The sequence below is a fragment of the Cyrtonyx montezumae genome, unplaced genomic scaffold, assembly GCF_038088225.1.
Source record: "Cyrtonyx montezumae isolate F1298 unplaced genomic scaffold, pur_monq_1.0 scaffold_4, whole genome shotgun sequence".
Taxonomy (NCBI): Eukaryota; Metazoa; Chordata; class Aves; order Galliformes; family Odontophoridae; genus Cyrtonyx; species Cyrtonyx montezumae.
Genome location: NW_027072045.1, coordinates 25,526,535 through 25,546,245, shown reverse-complemented (window position 1 = coordinate 25,546,245; position 19,711 = coordinate 25,526,535). Strand labels below are relative to the sequence as shown.

General features: G+C 42.7%; 1 protein-coding gene across 2 annotated transcripts; it reads right to left on the bottom strand.

Annotated features, from left to right (window-relative positions):
- Positions 1-2,833: 2,833 nt before the first annotated feature.
- Positions 2,834-15,811, bottom strand: NRBF2 (nuclear receptor binding factor 2). Of its 2 annotated transcripts, none has more exons than XM_065746033.1 (4): positions 15,693-15,811; positions 6,675-6,759; positions 5,080-5,120; positions 2,834-4,376 (listed from the first exon to the last, which is right to left on the bottom strand). In XM_065746033.1, exons 1-4 carry the CDS (start codon positions 15,744-15,746, stop codon positions 3,660-3,662), a joined length of 897 nt encoding a protein of 298 aa, XP_065602105.1. In that variant the 5' UTR covers positions 15,747-15,811; the 3' UTR covers positions 2,834-3,659. The 2 variants fall into 2 exon arrangements, with proteins under 2 accessions (XP_065602105.1, XP_065602106.1); XM_065746034.1 differs by lacking the exon at positions 15,693-15,811 and adding an exon at positions 9,377-9,451.
- Between the last annotated feature and the right edge of the window lie 3,900 nt (positions 15,812-19,711).

Sequence of the window (19,711 nt, the reverse complement as noted above, 5' to 3'; positions counted from 1 at the left end):
TAAAACAGGGAGGACAGATGTGAAATAAATCTAACGTTGTTCCAAGCTGTATCTACACAGCTGCCATCACCTCTCTGCACAGCTCAGCTCAGGATCGGGTCTGTCACAGCAGCCTCTGGTGCTGGGAACTGGTCAACAGGAGCTGTGGTGGCTGAGAAGCTGCTGCTGACGTGAGGACAAAGGAGTTTAGGACCAAAGATGTCCCGATGGCAGAAGTGCTCTCAGAGGAAGAAATCACCACATCCAGCTTTAATCCTTTTATGTAAGACCAAAACGTAAAACCCACACTGCTACATTTTGGGTTTAGCTGTCATTTTAAGTGCTGCTTAAATCTGCGGTGTGCAGATTTCATTCCCAGGAGGTTCCACGTGTCCTCCCAGCTACCACTCTTTGGTTTCCTCTTTGTGGGGTACAGTCAGGGACCGGGTAATTGCAGGTTCTGTTTTGCAAAGCCTGTGCTGGCTGCGTTCAGCAGGGATAGCACTCCTGTGCTCCAAGGCAGAGTGGTTTCTGTGGTAAATGAAGGCTATGAATAGCAGTCGGTGGTGTCTGGACCGTGCTTAAAATTGGTTCTTGGTGAGACACTTTGACATAACGGACCACAGGGTTTTGTTACGTCCTCTAAAAGAATACAGCTCAGCTTTAAGGCCCGTGGGAACCCTTCCACTGCCTGCGCTCTATGACCATTTGTATCTTCACTCTGTGCTGGTGTAGCTCACGCAGCTCGCTTCACGTAACCGTATGCAAGCGCTGTACTCGTTGCCCCTGCACGAGCCGGGGTAGAAGGCCTCTGCCGCGGCGGCAGCCGGGGAGGGGCGGGCGGGCTCTCGGTGCGGAGCCGCGTGGCAGCGGGCGCCCAGCAGAGGGCCCCGGAACAGCGCGGCCGCCCCACGAGCGGGCGGGCCCGGGGGAGCAGAACGGCTGTGCCGGGGCGAGGCGCGCAGGTTGAGCCGCTGCTGGGGGGGGGGGAACAACTCCGTGAGTGATTTTGGTCGTTTCACGGCGCCGGAACCCGAGCAATCTGAAAAGCGGGGGGTATTTAAAGCGGTTCTAAATGGTTGGGGTGCGAGCCGGTCGCTGATAGGGCTCGAGGATTTCCTTACATGTATTACTGCTCAGCTAACAAAACTCCTCACTGGTCGTATTCCTCATACAACATCTGTAGTTATTTAAATGGCCCACGTGACTGCTCAGCTCTAAGTAGACCGAAGGGCTCCTTACTACAAGTTTTGGTCTTACTCCACTCACTCGGCTTTCTGCCTAGAACATAAAGCACTCTTACAAGAAGTCAGCTGTGAGATTTCTCACAAATGTCCCGTGCTGCCAGAAGGGAAAGCCCCATCTGCTCCCACACTGTGTCTTTGCAAGGGAAGGTGGGGAGGAGGCTGAGGCTCCTCTTCCAGCAGGAGCATGCAAGTAGGGTGCCACAACAGTCTTGGTACAACCAGTCTTGGTACTGCACCACTCATGGTTTAACACTGACAGATTTCTATTCCCATGAAGCCCTAAGTTCAATTTCAGCAGCATTCTTGTGTGCAGTGGGTTGCATGCTGCAGGAATAAACAAACAGCTGAATTGCAGGAGAGAAAAAAGCATTAACAGCACTTCCAGAAGTAGCAGCATGGAGTTTGCCCCTTCTTGGATGTCTTCTTGCACAAGAGCAGCTTCCTTCAGATCTGCTGTTCTGTTTGTGCAGCTATAAGAAGGGAGAAGCAGCATGCTCTAACACACCAGGAGGCAGAGTGGGCTGTGACCTTGCCCCTCCGAAGAATCCCAAACCTTCAGCAGAGGTAGCCAGGCTGCAGATTGCTTCCTACTCCCCTATAGCTGCTGTCTGCAAGCAGCTGAGATGTCTGTCCATAGCACACAGCCCTGGCAGTGGCACGAGATGGGTGCTTGCTCAAATAACTTATTTCCTTCCTGTGGGCATATGCCATTTTCTTTGCTTTATGTGAACAAAATCAGTACACTGCACTGCCTGACAACCTTAGCAGCTGGGCAGGCAGCAGGTGACAGCAGAGACCATCACTTGCCTTTCTGTGAGAGCAGTGGGCTGGCCAGAACAGGCTACATCACCACTGCTGCTTTTCAGGTCTGTGTGCTGCAACCCTTGCAATTGCAAAATAACTTCCCCCCCCCCCGACCCCCCCAGAAAGATGAATTTCCTGCTACAATTCAGTACAAGAGACCTCTTACCTTTGCTTCTCTAGCTTTTCCTAGCCTGCAGTCCCTATGTCCTTTCAAGAAAGCAAGGTGACAGCCCAGGTACACAAAGGCAGGGGGAGAATTGCACAGCATAAGGTGTCCTTCCTGAACCTCACACCTATTCTGGAAAAACAAAAGCGAGCTCAGAAAGCAAGCTGACACTGTCACAAGAAGAACTTAAAATGAGTTGGTCTGCATGACTCAAGGTTTCTCATCAATCAGTAACACCTAATGTTAACTAATGCCTCCTGTATCCACAGCTCCCTCACCTCCTTCCTGCAGGAAGCCTGGGCCCAGGGCAGAACCAGTGCCAGGCAGCCAGTCCCACCTCAGACAGCAGCTCCCACACGCTGTGTGCAGCTCTGGCAGCACTGTCCATTCTGCTCCCAGCAGCCTGGCTCTGTGCAGATGCACAGTACTGCTCCCTCTGAGGTCTCCCCTCTGCCAGCATTAGAAGCAAGCTGTTAGCCAAGTGACATTACATAGCAGCACGGCACTCTGAGTTCATCCCAGCTTTCCAGTATTTGCTGACGATGAACGCAGAAGTCCAGGTGCACATTGTGTACTAAGACCATTAGCATAAATTGGATTTTTATACCCCCCAACATCTGCACAGATTCAACACGTCTGGTGTCAAAACACCTCGGTTTTTATTTTCATATCCTTTTTGAATTAGGTTAAGCTGTAAACAATTTCTTTTTCAATCAAATACTGCCAGCTAGAATTACTTCCATTCACGCATCACCAAAAACAAAAAGGGTTTTTTTTTCCTTAGGTATTGATTTTTTTTCTTTAACAATGTCACTTTATACAGAAACCAATAGCTAGATTCAATGCACCCTGATTAGTTATGTAAACAGATAACCCCCAAAAACTTGTCAACAGAACTAATAAGTTGGTTCCTTCATAGAATGGAAATTTCAGTCCCCCCTGACTTGAGGTTAACATGGTCAGGAGTACAGAGTGTGGCACGTAAATCCATCTAGGAGGTGTATAAATTGCACAGTATCTGAATTAACAAAGTTATGCATAATGAAATGCACAGTTTAAATTCATGCTAGAAAGCATTTTTAAATATGAAGTGGCAGCCAACTGGTAACTGTAACAGTTAGGTTCTGCACCATCATTTATGGCAATATAGATAACTATTACATATAGTATACTTTAAACCCCTGAAGGATTGTGTTACATGAAACATACTCCAGGCAGTCATTTGGTTTGAAACATTGGGAGAAAGACTACGAGAGCTCGCCATCTCATACCAGTTATGGTACCATTAGATTTTCTGAAGTAGATTAGATATGATGCGTATTTCACAGTAACAAAGTTGCTTTAATGCCTTTTCTCCAACAGTAGGATTGTGTTAGATGTTTCTGCCCTCAGGCCATCACTGTCCTGGTGGTTTTCCCTTTTCTTGGTGTAGGTAACTACGTAGAGCACTTTTTTCCTGTTTTTTAACTATTCATCAGTCCCTTCAGTATATCTTCAGAGAATTCCAGCAGAGGGAGTTCAGGGGATGGGATGTCCAGAGGGGGAAGGTTGGGTATTGGAATGTCCTTTGCCTTCCCAGCAGTTGTTGCAAACTCCTGCCACGATGCAGCCGAAGAAGCAGTTTCTGAGTGTTGTTGCAGACCCCACAACTCTGACTTCTCCACAAAGTCAGCATCTACATCCAACTCCTTCTCTACTGGAGATTTTTGGAGTCTAGCTCTTTCTGCTTTTAACTGCTTATTCTCCCTCCTTAATCTCTCATTTTCAGCCACCAGAAATTCTATATGCCGCTTCAAATCTGCAATTTTGGTTGCCTGCTCTTCTATTATTGTTTTGTCATCTTTTGGAGCTTTGCTCCCGATACACGCTTCCACCGGCTCATTTTTCTTCTGAAGCAGAAACAGCAGTGTATCTGGGTCCCTGTCAAAGACACCCTGAATATCCTGTAGATGTTTCTCTGCGGAAGGGCTGTATTTCTGAGTCACAGGAATCAACACATTTTGATCATCGGATTCTTCAGCTGGTGGCTTAAAAGAAGTCTGAAGATGTGCAGCTAATTCCTTGTCTGCATTCTGTTGGGCTTTCAGTTTTTCCTCTCTCTTTGCCCTTTTCCACCTCTCCTGGATGAGCAGTAACTGTTTCATGTGACTATCCCTTTGTAATTCCAGTGATAGCTGAGCCTGAGTAAGAACAAGATTAAGCGTTTTAATTGGTGATCCTTAAATCTGTCTGAATGTTCATTCTAGTAAAGTTACAAGCACGTAAACATTTACATAAACAGCATCATAGCACGCTCCAGGGAGAGGAGGAGCCTTTGTTATTCAGATCCTAAATCCAACAAGAAGTGCTCCCTGCTTTTACAGTGCAACAGATTTAGATACGTTGCCCAAAATTTAGCTTAACTACTGGTGTTGTTAAGGAGTTAATGTTTAGTATTCTTTTTGCAAGACACTAGCCAGATTGTTGATACTCCTGAGTAGATGCACAGGGACTTCAAGTGATCTGTGATAAAACACCAAAAAAGGAGAGATTCATTTGGCACGCTGTAGGTGAGATGCTACTTGTGTCTCAGGAAAACAGCCTAAGTGCCTCACAGCAAAAGTTAACCATGAAACTAGTTTTATCACCTCCTCGAAGACACCCTGCAGACTAGAAAATATGGCTGGGGAAGCCCTGAGCATGTTACTGCCTCTCTTGTCTCTGCTCCACATAAACTTGCAAAAACTCTCAGGGAAGACAAGCATTGCTGCACTTCTAGAGTTCCCAGTGTATCTGTCATGGGTCTCAGGAAATAATGCAGACTACAACAGGTATATTATCACCATGGCACAATGTAAGACACACATACGTAGAGTTCTGGCATCTACTACACATAGCTCTCACCTGCTCTGACTGGGTCAGCTTCATAGCTTCTGTAAGGTATGCTGTGGAACAGAAAATGAATGAATGTTTAGGGCAAGGTTTTAAAATCTGTGTTTCCTCAAAAGCTAAGAAAAAGCTTCAGACTTTCCATATTCTAAACACTCACATAAAAGAAACAGTCAAAAGGCAAAGTATTTACCAAATTACAGTGTCTGAAAACACCTGTTGTTTCTCAAAAGTCTGAAAAAATTACCATTAAGATCATGTAATACACTCTAGACCTTCGCCGTGGCAACTCGGTTGCTCAGATTGTGATGATTTGTTTTTCAGAGGACAAAAGCTTACTATCATGGCAGCCCTTTCCAGAAAGTTCCCAGAGAAGAACTTTTTCTGTGAAGGGAAGAAACAAGGCCACGAGCTGGACTCTTAACATCCATTTAACACAAATGTAGTAAGTAAAATACTCTCTTCCTTGATACACCTGTGTTACTAAGTCGTGCTTTAGTTAAACTCTTGATGAAAGGGTACAGTCTGTAGTCCCCCACTTTTTTCATTAACTTCCTCTCCAAACCAGAAAATGTGCTGGTTTAGTGCCAGAGCAGCTCTTTAGACTTCAACCATATCTTGCTAGTGTTCAAAATGACAAAACATAAGAAATTCTTAACCAACTTCAGGTTATAAGATAACCTTAACACAGAATCATCAACTGAAGAAAAGGAAGAAACATTCAATACGTTGGGTTGCACCTCAGCATATCAAGTGAAAGAAAACCAGAAAGAGAAGTCTGTCTATCAGGGGATGTGCTATCCCTTGCTGCTCTCGGTATTCGTAAATAGCAGGCTTTTCGTTTTATTGGGTTTCCTAGTATTTATGAATGGAAAGGAAGAATGTCTGGTATCTAGGTGATGATGTTTGGTGAAGCCACCTTTTTTTTCTACATGCAAGCCCTGTCACTATAAATGGATCATTACACCATCTAGAACCTCCTCTTTCTTCTTCTGCCAAGCGGTTGCCACGCTGTCAGACAGCTGATGGACTGCAACACAAATAATTAAGCATGACTAGTTAAATAGACAGGTAGAGGAACAAAGTCTTGCTTAGAAGAAACTGTGAGTCACAGCATTAAGTCTGTGATACCCTCTGCTATCCTCCTTGAGTTTTGGGAAGCTGAGCTCATCACTTGTTTTTATCTGTCTTGACTTAAACATTAGGAATGAGAATTAAATAAACTAGTACAAAAGTTTGCGTATTTGCTTTATCAACAGAGAGCATATTACTTCAGCCATGAAAGAAGAGAATTATAAAGGAAGTGCACAGGAAAACCAGCTTGAAGCAGGTTCCCAGCTGCAGATTGTACATAACACAGAGTTGCCTTTGTCTTGAATCAAGAACTGCCTTAACAGTGATAACCACCCCAAAAACATCAACTTTGGGAATTTCTGACCCCGGCTGCTCACGTTAAAGTTTCTAAAAGGTCCATGATCTGGATTGAAAAAAACAATTCACACTTGAAGATAAAGATGAATATTCTATAAATAAATAGATAATTGCTCTCATGAAACATGTGGATATACAAACTGATTTTGAAAATTGGAATGTGAGAAGTATCTACTCACCAGCAGCCTTTTTGTGACAAGAAATTGCTTCTTCATATTTCCCTGCTGCCAACAAGCGGTCTGCTTTTCTGCTCTGCTGGTGAGCCTTAAAATTAAAAAGAGCATCACATCAATGAAGGTTAACTAACAGATAGTCAGGTATGTTTTAAAAGTAATCGGTACAGCTAAGAATCATGCACTAATTCCAATTCCCAGGCTTTTAGGCCAAATCTCCCAGTCCTTTCTGAGGACTGCACTTCAGCTTCTTTTTTTTAATGCACTGTCACAAGAGTCTGTACTACATAGGTACTAACTGAACTTTGTTAATGTAGCAAAGACTACATTACATGTGTACAGTAAAATCCTTTTAAAGCTCTCCTCTCGAAGTTCATCTTCTTTCTCACAGGCAGGCGTTCACTGCAGTTGTGTAAAAAGATCACCAAAGTCACATGATATTGAAAGTGTTTAGGACCAATTTACCCAGCAGAATGTAAGATATCTCAATTACAGAGCTGGAAACTGAAGTGCTTGGGCAGTTTCTGCTGTACCATGCCCAAGAAAGTGGAGAAGACCTTGGGATTTTTGCTTCCACCTTACATAAATTAATGGAATCAGCACAGCCATAGCTAAAGGTATAAAAGTCACGTCCTTGCTGTACAACAGTTAAGTCTATACTAGCATCTGTAAGCTACTAATGTAAACCACGAGGGTTGGTTGAAGATGTTGCTGAAAGCAAGCAACTGCTGCAAGTATTTGCATGTGCTTAGTGAGAAAGAGTATTACACAAACAGCACCGCAGCACTCATGAAAGGAAATCTTTTCGTCATTACTACAAGATATGAATTTTATGGCTCCTTCTCCAAGAAAAATTATGTTGTAGGAATAGCTATGACCACCGAAGCAGTAAGACTGTCAGTAACGCACAAGATTCATGACTGCTTTACTACATTGTTATGGTTTATATTTACTTCAGATGTTTGGTGAACGTTAAGTCACTGACTCCCTTGAAGCACGTTCCAAGAGCACTATAAAAATGGCAGCATTTGTCCTACCTTAAGATATCACAACCAATTGTCCTGACATCTTGGTAGAAGCACCAAAGGTAAGATCATCCAAACAAGACAGCCATGTGATTCTAACACAATACTCGTGTCCACTTTTAAAGAAAAGTTCCTAAATGCAGATGAATTTGTCACCTTTGTCCATCTAATCAATTTAACCTCTACAGTGTTACAGCCAATTCTATCTTCTACTAGAATTTTAGCAGCTCTGAAATCACACAAGACAACGACTTTTACAGAAAACATCCTTTTGGGAAAAATCTGTTCTCAAGCAATCTCTAGGAGCTATTTAGCTGCACTCAGACATTCTGCTTTTTAAAAGCTGATTTTATATGCTAATATAGTGTGTATTATAACAAAAACAACAACAAACCAGCACCAAAACCTCCTTGATTCTCCACAACAAATGCTAGTGATATTCCTCTTCCTCATTTTCATTCATTCCTCATAGCAGTGTGTCAGCAGTCCCTACTACTTCTGCCTCAAGGTTAAATAATCTCAGCAAATTGTTTTTCTATTGGAAAATCATCTGTTTTATGGCTCTTTTGTATGGACACCTACAAATGACATATGCCAAAAAGAGAAGCTTATTTCCCATGGGAAACAACAAGCAAGTATCAGTGCAAATTGACTGAACTCAGTTACTCAGGGCAGGTCTTTCAGTTACAAATTAGCTATGTCATGCACATAAAAACACCTGAGCTAGATCCTTGCAAAACAATTTATTCAATAAATTAGTACCCATACAGTTTCTTCTGCAAACTGCATAGGCAAGTCTTAAAAGCAAGACAGCTAGAGACAAAAGATCTAAGAAAGCAATTCAACATGCTAGGGGACTGGATCCATTTGTCAGTTTCTACACATTAGAATCTGAAACAGATTGTTTTCAAAGGTTATTTTCATACATTTTTGGCTATCGGGGGATGGTCTTATTCAACTCACCTAAGCACAAACAGAACATCTGAGGACAGTCAGCTGTTTGAGCAATCAAATTATTTCCATTCTCAGTGAAGAGAATGGAAATTCATCTCCCAGTGAAGTGCGAGGGAGTGTAAAGAAGTTGGGCTGGACCATGAATGAACAGTTAGGAAAACAATGCTAGCAAAAAGAAAAAATCAGGATTCTTGCAAGGTCAGAATGCCTTTCTCACTGTTCCATCAGAACATACAGATACCAGGACATCATACTTCACTGCAGGATGGCACACTTCCCCAGTGGAAACAACAGAAGCCTGGCAATGGAAGAACATGTCCTATAGCATAAAGTGAAAAAAGAAATTATTTTGAGTCTATCCCCAATCCAATCTCACGCTATGCAAAGGTGTTTACACCAGCAGTTCTGGAGTTAGGTCCCTAACAGAATCAAACAGGACTGCTTTGACTTTGTTACTGCTGCTGTGATGATTGCAGAAACAGCTGATGAGCAACTGCAGCAAGTTTATCAGTTTTCTCTCATGGCAGCAGCGTGGAAAATATGTGTAGCATATTGTGTAAGAATAATTATAATTTCTTAAGAAGCTATGGATTTGGAGGGGGGAAGCAGATGGACAACTACTACCAGTCATCCTTCTCCATCCAGAGATGCAGGAATTCCCAGTAAGCAAATGGGCAGGTATAGCAAACTGACTTATGTAGGAAGGAGCAGGTGTGATAGATGACCAACCTAAAAAGCTTCCTCAAGTTCCTCCAATGCATTTAGTCCCTAGGGGAGTAGTATGTGCCTTACTGCAATGCTGGATGAGCTGCAGAAGGTAAGTTAGGTGGCTTTTTCTCACTTTCCAGCTGTTGAGGTGCTGAGGGTTGATCCCTGCATTTGTAGGTTGGTACTGATATTTCAGAGTAATGCTCCCATGTGATTCTTCACCCAACTAACCAAAATCACCGTGTATGTACTCTTTGAGCAACAGAGTCAACCAAAAACCCCCTCTAGTGCAGTATTATAGGCTTTTTCTTTATATATTTTTTTGCTTAAAGCTTTCTTTAGGAGCCTAATCTTATTCCTTAACTTTTTCTTTCCCATATGAAGTACGTAACAATGCAACTTTAAGCCCCGTGAAACAAAGCCACATAGCCACCTCACTGCAGTTACTACTACTCTGTCAGCCTTGAAACAAAAAGCCAAACAGTACAGACATCCACTGCCCTGAGAGCAGTCATCTGCAACAGTCTTCCTGCAGTTGGAACGGTCTTGTGTGTTTTCTGTTCTGCTCTTTACTTGACAAAGCCTTGTGTAAGATCTTAAACTTGCAGCCTTCTTCTTTAATTTCAAGGGACTTTCTGCTGCTAATATAATCTATTTTATGCTATGAACAGCTGGTACTAGCCTTTTTCTTTCTTTTTCTTTTTTTTTTTCCTAGATGGGATCAATACCCATGCTTCCTTACTGCTGTAAGCAAAGATGAAGGAGTTTTTCTTAGAGATGAGGAATCTTTTTGGTGGCTTGCTTTCTTAAGGGCACAGTTCTTTTGAAGACTGTATTTTGGGGTTCTCAACTGAAGGAGAAACAAACAAAAGTAGGATCCATTGTGGCTTCTCAACCAATACCACTTGCCACGTGCTAGTTCAATTTTATCTTTTAAAGCCTGTACTTAACCAAGGCTGACAGAACAATGACTCAACTTTAAATTACAGGTTAGTGCGACTATGGAGCAAAATAAGTATTTGCAATATTGACAGACTCTTCAGTCACTTCTCGTTGACCTGTAAAGATGCTGAAGTTCAACTCTATTTAAAGCAATAGTATTAGAATTTAAATACATGGGCAGGCAAGCAAGTTATTGTCATTTTGTCAACCGACGTTAATTCACTGAATAGCTTTAATTGACTACACGTGTGTTCCCAACCTCTTCCAAATCTAAAGTAAAACCTTCCTCACCAGGCAAATGTAATTAAGAGTCCTGGCATGAAATGAGCTCACATTCATGATGCTCAGCCTAGGTGGAGTCTGCAAAACCCCATGCAGGCATAGCAGCAGATCTTTTCTCTGATGCCCCGCAAACTCATTAGGTTGTGCTATCTTCTTTACCTAATGCATACTAAAGTTAATCTCACGCTCTTCCTTTTTGTCTATGTTAAATGGTTTAAATACTTCAAGCTGGATTTCAAACCCATTTCATATACCTATAGTTTTTGTGCTTTTTGTCTCCTCGTACATAGTTCTGTAGCTGGTACTACGCAGGTCACAGCAAGTGGAGGTTATAAGCTAAACACTTATATGCCTAAATGCTCCCATACGAGGAAAGGCTGAGAGACCTGAGACTCTTCAGTCTGCAAAAGAGCAGGCTGAGGGGGATCTCATCACTGTTTATAAATATCTAAAGTGCAAGAGCCAAGTTGATGCAAGGCTCTTTTCAGCCATGTGCAGCAATAGAGCAAGGGAGAAACTGAAACACAGGAAGCTCCTCAGTGATAAGAGGAAGAACTTCTTTCCTGTGAGATGAGAGTGGTTTAGCACTGGAATGGGCTGCCCGTATTGGCTGTGGAGTACAGGCAATGATGCTGGGGCAATGATTTCAAAAAAGTGGTGCAGAAAGGCTTCAGTATGCTGCTTCACTGGGCTTCCATGAGACTGTTTCATTCTGGTCTTTCAAACTCTACTAGGTATCTTCCTCAGAGCTGAACCGTGTGGCTCAACAATACGCACGTACCAGTCAGTAATGTCAGTGTGACACAACAGGAAGGGGCAGAACCAGTGAGGAAATAATGCTTCTGCAAATGCCCTATAGCTTAGTTACTTATGTTCTTGACTAGAAGCTACTGTAATTTGCTGTATTGTACTTTCAGTAGTAATTATTTGACTGGATAAAACATTATCAAGGTTTCCAAGGAGATTATTGGTAAAGAGGCCGCTCAGCCGGACGGCCTATGCATCACCTCAGTACCTTCAGTCACTTTTTTCAGCTAGGCTGCTGCCTCTGTAGTTCATACCTTAATTTTTTCTCTTAGCTGAGAAGAATACTCCCTTATATATTATGTTGTTAAAGGGAAAGACAGTGTTATTACTATAGTAAAAATAGACTTCACTAGGCATTCCTATATGAGATTCTTGCCCTTGGTATTACCTAAAAGCTTGTTTTCTCTAGTCTGAGTTCAGAATGGAACTGCCTTTTTTTTTTCCCCTCCATTTTAGATTGGAAGAGCAAGTGTAACAGCTTTCAAATTGTACTTTATTTAGAAAATAAAAACTGGGGAAAGCATGAACAGGACTTGGTGGTAATCTGGTACATCAACATCTAGCTATCTTCTCCAACCAAAACAACAGAGGTGCAGGGTACCACTGCATCTCAAATGTGCTGGCCTGTGTGGTTGAAATGCTTTGGTCTCTAGTAATCTTTCATAGATATGTTCTCTTTTTCATCCTGCTCTAGTGCACTTGGATTGTTGTTTTCCCCTCGTGTGAATAATGTGCTCCACTCATAAACCAGCTGTTAAGGTAGACTGTTGACTGGCTTGCACTGGAATAACTGCTACCCATGTCTTACAGCATTAGCATTTAAAAATGTTCATTACATATAGTTCTTGCAGTATATGCTTTGTTGTCTTAATTTTATTCCAGATGCCAGCCCGTGTCTTCTAGTTTTCATCAAAACAGCTCTTCACACTTTCCTTCAAGAAATACATAGAAAATAGTATTCATCAGAATTGGAATTATATCTTTGTATGGGAACTGTTCAATCATGGTTTGAGCCACTGATTGATCACCTGAGGTGAGCACTGAGTCAGCTGCAGGAGCACAGGTGAAGGCAATGTACCTGTGTGACTGGAAGGGGTGGAGTCTGGCTCTACCTCTCCCAGACCCCATTTAAGGGCTGATCACCACTGGGGGAAGATCTCTTGTTGGAGATCCCCCCCCGTGTGGAGTTCCAGTCAAGCCTCAACTAATAGTGGCAGGTGAGCCTTTCCTTATTTACTGGTTGTCTCTATACCATCTGGATAAGCCATACAAAAATACACCACCCACATTCATTATTTTGTGTGGGTACTATTCTTTTGGGGTATTCACCCTACTATCTTATAAGCTGTATGAAATGCTATTATCATGTAGTAGGAATAAAACGTAGAGGTTCCTTAGAAAGCACCCTACAGAAAAGTTGAGAGGTATTACAAAGTTCTGGGTACTGGAATGTGTTCACTGAGCGATGTTTCTTTTTAATTTCTTATTGAGGTATATTTGACACATGTTTACTTCACAACTTCTTGTGGTGACCTGTATGCTTCTTAAATACGGAACAACTGTCCAGCTGGACCAGATAATCACTATGGGGCTGCCTGTTGGTGCAGGAACAGTTCTTAGTTCATAGCAGTTCTAAGATCTGTGGCATACCCCAAATAGTATATTTGCAGACCTGAAGATCTAGTTTCTTTTATTATCAAAGTAATAAGGACCAGGTCTTTAACCTATTCTTTCGTGGTACAATGATGTTTCTTGTCTGCAAAGCATGCAGCCCATTTTACAAGTGGGAAGGCGGCAGGAGACAGAGAGGGAAGGAAGAAGGTAAGAGGAAGAGGCAAATGACTTATCAGAGCTTCCTCAAAGCTCCAGCAGCTTGGATGGTGATAATGAATTTTGAAAAAGTTGTTTCTTATTCCTAAATCAAGTATCAATGGATACCTTGAGGACAGCTAGGTGGAAAAATCATATCGCTAGTTTGTACCGTAGCACAAGCTCTAGAAAGGTTAAAGAAGGAAAGATGGGTTTAGACTTGGAATAATTATCTACTAAGCACGCAACAATGGCAAAACATAAGTTAAAAAAAAAAAAAAGCATATATATTTCTATTAACTAAAGGCCAAACTCTAAAAAGGTAGATGCCTTTCTCATTGAAGTCATTAGACCTGAAGGGTCATCTATTAATAAACTCCATTAAACTGGAAAACAAACAAACATCACACATCTTAGGTCTTGAAACAAGCAAATTGCTATTTGTCAAGAGCTACTCATATAAATCAGAGTATGATGGAAACCAAAAAATAGTTGAACTTAAGAAAAAGCAATCTTTGTTAGTTTAAGGCCTTGTTTAAGGCCAGCTACTTTTATCCCAATATTTCATCTTAAGATTTCAGTGGATAGCAATCTAATGTAATTGAAGTCAGCAGAATACAAGGTATGGCATGCCACTTGTAATTAGGAAGGCTAAGCAAATGATAAAATATACATCTGAAAGCCACCAGTGTAAAATTTAAGTGCAGTGGAGACATTAGGATAGTGCATAACTATTAAGGATTTCTTTTCAGTTCACCTCCCCACAAAAATTAGGACAGTGTCTATGCTTTCAAGCAACTAAGATTAACAAGATTTCAAGTACCAAGTGAGCAACATGCAAGAACTACACCAAGTTCTAATGAAAACCCTTAACTACAGAAAAAGTCAGTTCATTAAAGTTAGCAATCAACAGGACACTGAAAGAAGGAAGATATCTTGTACTTAAAATGAGTTATTGATACCAGATAAATTAACCTAACTATGAGTGTACACAACATCACTTAGTAGCTTAATGGTTGTTGTTGCTTTTCCTCCCTACTGCCTTCCTAATGGGAACTTTGGTAAAAGTTGTGGTTTTCTGATCCATGTGACCTAGATTTACATAATATTTTCATGAGAAGAAAAGTGCATGATCAGGGACAGCATCAATCACTTGAATGAACACTCTTTTATTGGAGGACTGGCACCTTCCCTGAATGCTGCAAATCTGAAATTCTTCTGCATAGTGCAACAGTTAATAGAACTTGGAAAAACTTAAGTTACATGATACAGCCTGAGAAGACCGTATTTTTCTACATAAGGTCATCCATAGCAAAGCAGTTTCAGGAAAAGTGAGTGTGTTTTGGGACACTCCCTGCAATGGAGTAGGAGCGTAAGTGCTGGCAACTTGCTTACTTCCTGCATAGGACTATATAAAGCAACTTTTTCCTGTATCATCCGTTATGTAGAAGTATCTTGATCTTATTTTTAGCCTGGTACTAGACAGGTGTGGTAACTGCAGTCTACTGTTGTACTCAAAAGATCATCTGTTAGGGTTGAAGCCAAGCTTTGGTCATACTGCTGTCACTCACGATCCTCAGGGCATGGCCTCAGTAAGAAGAAACACTGCTAACCAGTGACATCTGTGCTGCCAGGAAGTTGCAACTTACAGTCATTTACTAAAGAACATTCAGTTAGTTTCTCCTTACACTGAATCTACTTATAAAAAGTTTCTAGAACGTCTGCGAACAGCAATAAGCTTTCCTTCTCCATCAGTATCCTACAAGTTTGTCTGAATTCATACCCAACAGGGCTGGCAGCAGGCTGGGGCGTTGATTGGAACAACCCAACTGACACAGGTCTGGCAAGGGCTGTGTTGATCATTTCGGCATCTCACACCTGAAGGCAGTACAGCTGTACTGCTGGGCCAAAGGTAAGCTTCAAAACCACTCAGCACATCGCTGCATCTAAGGTACAGTCAATATGCAACTTGCCGGATTTTTAATTGGAGAATTAACAGGTCTTCGCCCTGGATCTTATCTGTGTGACAGCAGCCTCCTAGTTCAGGCTGTTTAAAACCTGATTAGCTTCTGCAGAGCTGCAGCTTTCATGCACTGTAGTTAAAGCACTTCGGTAACCTATTTTTAGCAGAACTGTTATTGCTTTCAAGACGTTAAAGCACTTCACCTTGTGGGGAGAAGAAACAATCTAGTCAGGAGCTGGACCGCGTCGACCCTCAACTCTTTAAGCCGGCACAGGTGGGGCCTGTGTCACCTAAAGCTCCCGCCGGGTAGCGCCTTACCTTCCCCCCTCAGTTCTCAGCAGGCCGACCCCCGCTCCGCACGGCACTGCCCTGGGGCGGTCTCCTACCTGCTCCGGCACCCTGGCACGGCACGGAACAGGTGCCGCGGGCGGCAGGAAGGGCGCTCCGCTCCCCGCGGTACGGGCGGGGGTCACCTCCCAGCTCGGGACGCGCTGACGGGATCGCCCCCTCCCCGCCCCGCGGCCGCGCGCTCACCAGGTTGAGGGGCCCCTCCATCACTTCCATGGACGGCGGGGGCTGCGGGCACATGGGCGCAGAAGCGGCCTGCTCGCCGCTCCCGGTGCCCCGGCCCGGCCCGGCTGCCGGCGCCGCTCCTCCCCCGGCTCCGCCTCGGCGGCTTGTAAACACGGCAGTGGCTTCCGCCACGGCGCTGCGACGTCTCGCGAGAGACCGAGTCTCGCGAGACAAGGCCCGCGGAATGTCAGCTTGGAGCGCGGCTCGAGCGCCGTGTCTTCCTTCCCGCCCGAGGGCGCGCGCGTTGGGGCTCGGTGTGAGGGGCGCGCCGCTGTCCTCTATAGGGCAGGTGTAACAGAATGAGGGAGCGGTGAGGGGAAGCAAAAGGGAAAGGTGAGACACCTCGCAAGCGAGCAGTTAAAATCTAGTTAGCAGCGAGCAAAAGCCCAGGTTTCCCTTTGCTCCCTCTGTAGATGTGATCCTGAGATATGGTGGGCGCCTGTGGTCCCTGAGGGAGCCGACATGCCTGATGTGCAGTAGCTCTCGGCCATGCCTGCAACACAGCAGTGGTAAGCGGAGATTTCGTTCAGCTCATGTGGTCAAACAACATCAGGCACACTACTTCTGTAAGCTACTTTACTCGTTCCTGTTCTCATTTGCAGTAATTTATCTATTGCTTGGTTTAATTATATATCACCAAGGCAGATCCCACGTTGTGCAGGGTGGTTTTGATCTGGAGCCTGCTGGTTGAGTAGTAGATAGGTGAAGTTGTCCTGTATCAACCATTGAAGAGGTAGGTCAGCCAGGATGGAGAAAAGAAGCTACTTGGTGCTTTGCTGAGCTCACTAGGACAAACAAAAGGATACATTTTAATTATTAAATGCTTGTGGTTCCCATCTTCGTGTTAGCTCACATACTCATACAGATCTGCGAGTACATACACACTCAGGAAGATATATTGTTTAACCTGTAGCAGTGCAAATCCCGTGGTGACCACCCCATTTGTTTACTGTTCCTGTTCGTAATGACAAGCCCTTCTCTAACCCTGATCCTCGTGCTGCTTGGCCCTTTTTTCCATCTTGCCAGTAGTGCTACAGTAGGAACAACTCTGCTAAAAATATTTACACCTAAGCACACAACTTCTTGTTAGTGAAGTTTTACTGAGTTAACACAGTTTTGCTGATTTTCTTGTTGCTCTGAGATCTTCAAGAGTTAGAGAATTGTAGTGGCTGGAAAGGACCTCTGGAGGTCAACTCATCCATCCCCTGCTAAAGCAGGTTCCTTGCAGTAAGTCACACAGGAAAGCATCCACGTGGGTTCTTAATGTTTCCAGCAAGATTTTACAAACTCTCTGAGTAGACCTTTCCAGTGCTCTGTCACCAGCAAGGTGAATAAGTTCTTCCTCAAAATCTTAGCTTGTTGTTCATTCTTTTCCATGCTGCATTAATCCAGTGGCAAATTTTGATGATACTACTAAACAATATGTAGGATGAGATTTTATATACACCAGCAGTTAAGTTGCATAATGTCAAACTTATTTTTCGCCACTCTACGAGCTGTTTTTCTTATCTTTGCTGACTACACTGTGGATTTTTTTTGTTTGTCATTAAACTGTTGCTGATCTGGTTGTGTGTATTTTTGAATTTTGCGTAGAAAGTTTGACTCACTGCTAGAAGCTGCGTGTCTGTTTTTTACCATGCTCATCACTTCTCCATAAATCACACCAATTTGCCACAGTAGATCATTAGGTCAAATGCTTTCTTAGAAATAAAACATTCTAGTTCTGAGAAATGTTTTCCATGACTCCTGCTAGTGGCACAGGGAAGACATTTTGATTTCCTGGGTTTGAGAGGCAGTCAGTGTCCGTTTCAAGGAACCTTATTGTCATTGCAAAAAGGAGTAAGACACCAGGCTGGTTTACCACTTGTGGAAAGGAAGCTAAGGTAGTGGGGAAAATGTTACCAACAAAATAAAGGTTTAGTAGCCGCGTTGCTGAGCTGATCCAAGATTAAAAAAAACACAAAAACCAAACAACTGAAGGTGAATAAAAAGACCTTGACAAGTTTATTTTTTTTAATCTTGTGGTTTAAAAGCTGCTAGTAATGCACAGTTCACTTTAGAGCCATAGTCAAGGTAATCAGGGTTGAGTGTGATTTGTTGTTTGTTTCCTGATGAATAGCTAGTGCTTTTTGACTATGGCAAAATCCTTCAAGTAGCATTGTGTTGCCAATTCCTGAAGCTGCTGTGGAGGACGAGTAATGCCTCAAAAATAAGCTCATATTATTTGCAATGTTAAATAGATTATTGAATTAGTAAAAATGAGAACTAGGTTTGAATGGTAGTTTTCCCTTGCTCAAAGGACAATCTTGGGACAATTTATAGAATTTTATCCAAAATCCTGGCATGTTGGACATTGTACATTCATTCTTAGTTGTCTCTGTCCTGGGCTGAAAGTGGCTTCAGTGTATCTTACTTAATAGTATCTGTAGAGTTCTAAAAGAGATGAAATTGTCCTCCAGAGGAAACAGAACCACAGTAAATAGCTTACTCCATTATCTCTAAACTCATCAGTGAAAACAAGATTATTATTCCTTTTCATTACCATCTTTTCTGTGTTTTGCATGTTTTGTTCCTCCCTAGGGACTGCATGGGAATATCATGTTGACTGCATAAGTGTAAATTAAATGTTGTCTAAAAGAAGAACTATTAAAATGTAATTCTGGGCAGGATGTGCCTGTCAGCAGGAAGCTTCCTAAAATACCCTGTGTTTTAAGGGTGGAATTTTAGAGTAGGAGGGAAGTGTAGAATTGCTATTTACCTGTCTGATGCTGCTTTTGACACACATGATGAGCCAGCTTCATTTGACTGTCACCTCCTTAGGAGGCAGAATTCCTCAGCCCACACTTCTCTTAGCATTGACTACTTCTTTATTTACTCTTTGTGCCTTTGCATTTTATCTGGACTGTGCATTTTCAGTTAAGCTCCAGTTAAAGACAGGCTTCTCAGTCACGGCATTGTAGGAGGGCCTGCGGAGCCTCCCACACAGTGCCTTCCTCAAAGAGAGCTGGGGAAGTCTGTTCCTTTGAAGAAGCACTTTAGAAACAAAAGGGATTCCCCTATATCTCTGACAATTTATTTCCCACCACGCATGTACAGAACTGTTGGGACTAATGGACCTACTTCCATTCGTCAGATTTTTCAGAATAACCAGATTCAGGGTCTCCACCTAGATGTGCCGTGGCCCTTCAGCTCCCCTCTGGGGAATGCCTCAGAGGGGCTGTGCATGCAGGAGGGCTTTGACAACCGAGGCTGAAGGAACCTCTTTCAGAGAGCTGGGTGATCTCTCAGAGAATGAAATTTTGGAGAAGGCGTAAACTAAATGAAATCCCTTTCCTGGCCCCTTTCTCCTTTTTTGTCTATATGGATTTTGGCTTTTAAGATCTTCCATGACTTTTTCTCTTATAATTACATGTGGTCAGCAGTCAGAACAAAAAACAAGCAACAACAGAAACACCACGAAAGAGTAAGCCATTAAAATAGACAGAAAGCTTTCAACTAAGGTGCCTTGCCATGAGAATTTTTATTTTCCAGAGTACCTTTGCACAGCTTAGGAAACAGCGAACATGATTTGGTGCTTTCCTTTGCTGCCAGAGCAGCTGATAAGAGTTAGACATCTAGTCAGATTTACAGGGAATAATGAACTGGTGAGCTAAAGAGCAAGAACACAACCAAGACCGTGTCTGAATAAATTTCCAGTCGTATGTACATAGGCCACTTATTGAAAAAGATGAGAAAAGAAAAACTGAATTTTCATAATCCTGATTACATGCAGAGGATTGACCCAGATGCATGATTTTAGCTGTATTTATTATATTTAAATACAACGTATGCCTTCACATGTGTTTACTGAAAAGAGGAACCACAACCATTTAAATTAAATGCTTTTTTAAAACGTTACTGTTTAAAAAAGAAACTATTGAATTCCTGCATGCTAAGAAGTAAAGTATATGACTGTGGTGCTCTAGAATTAATTAGTGTCT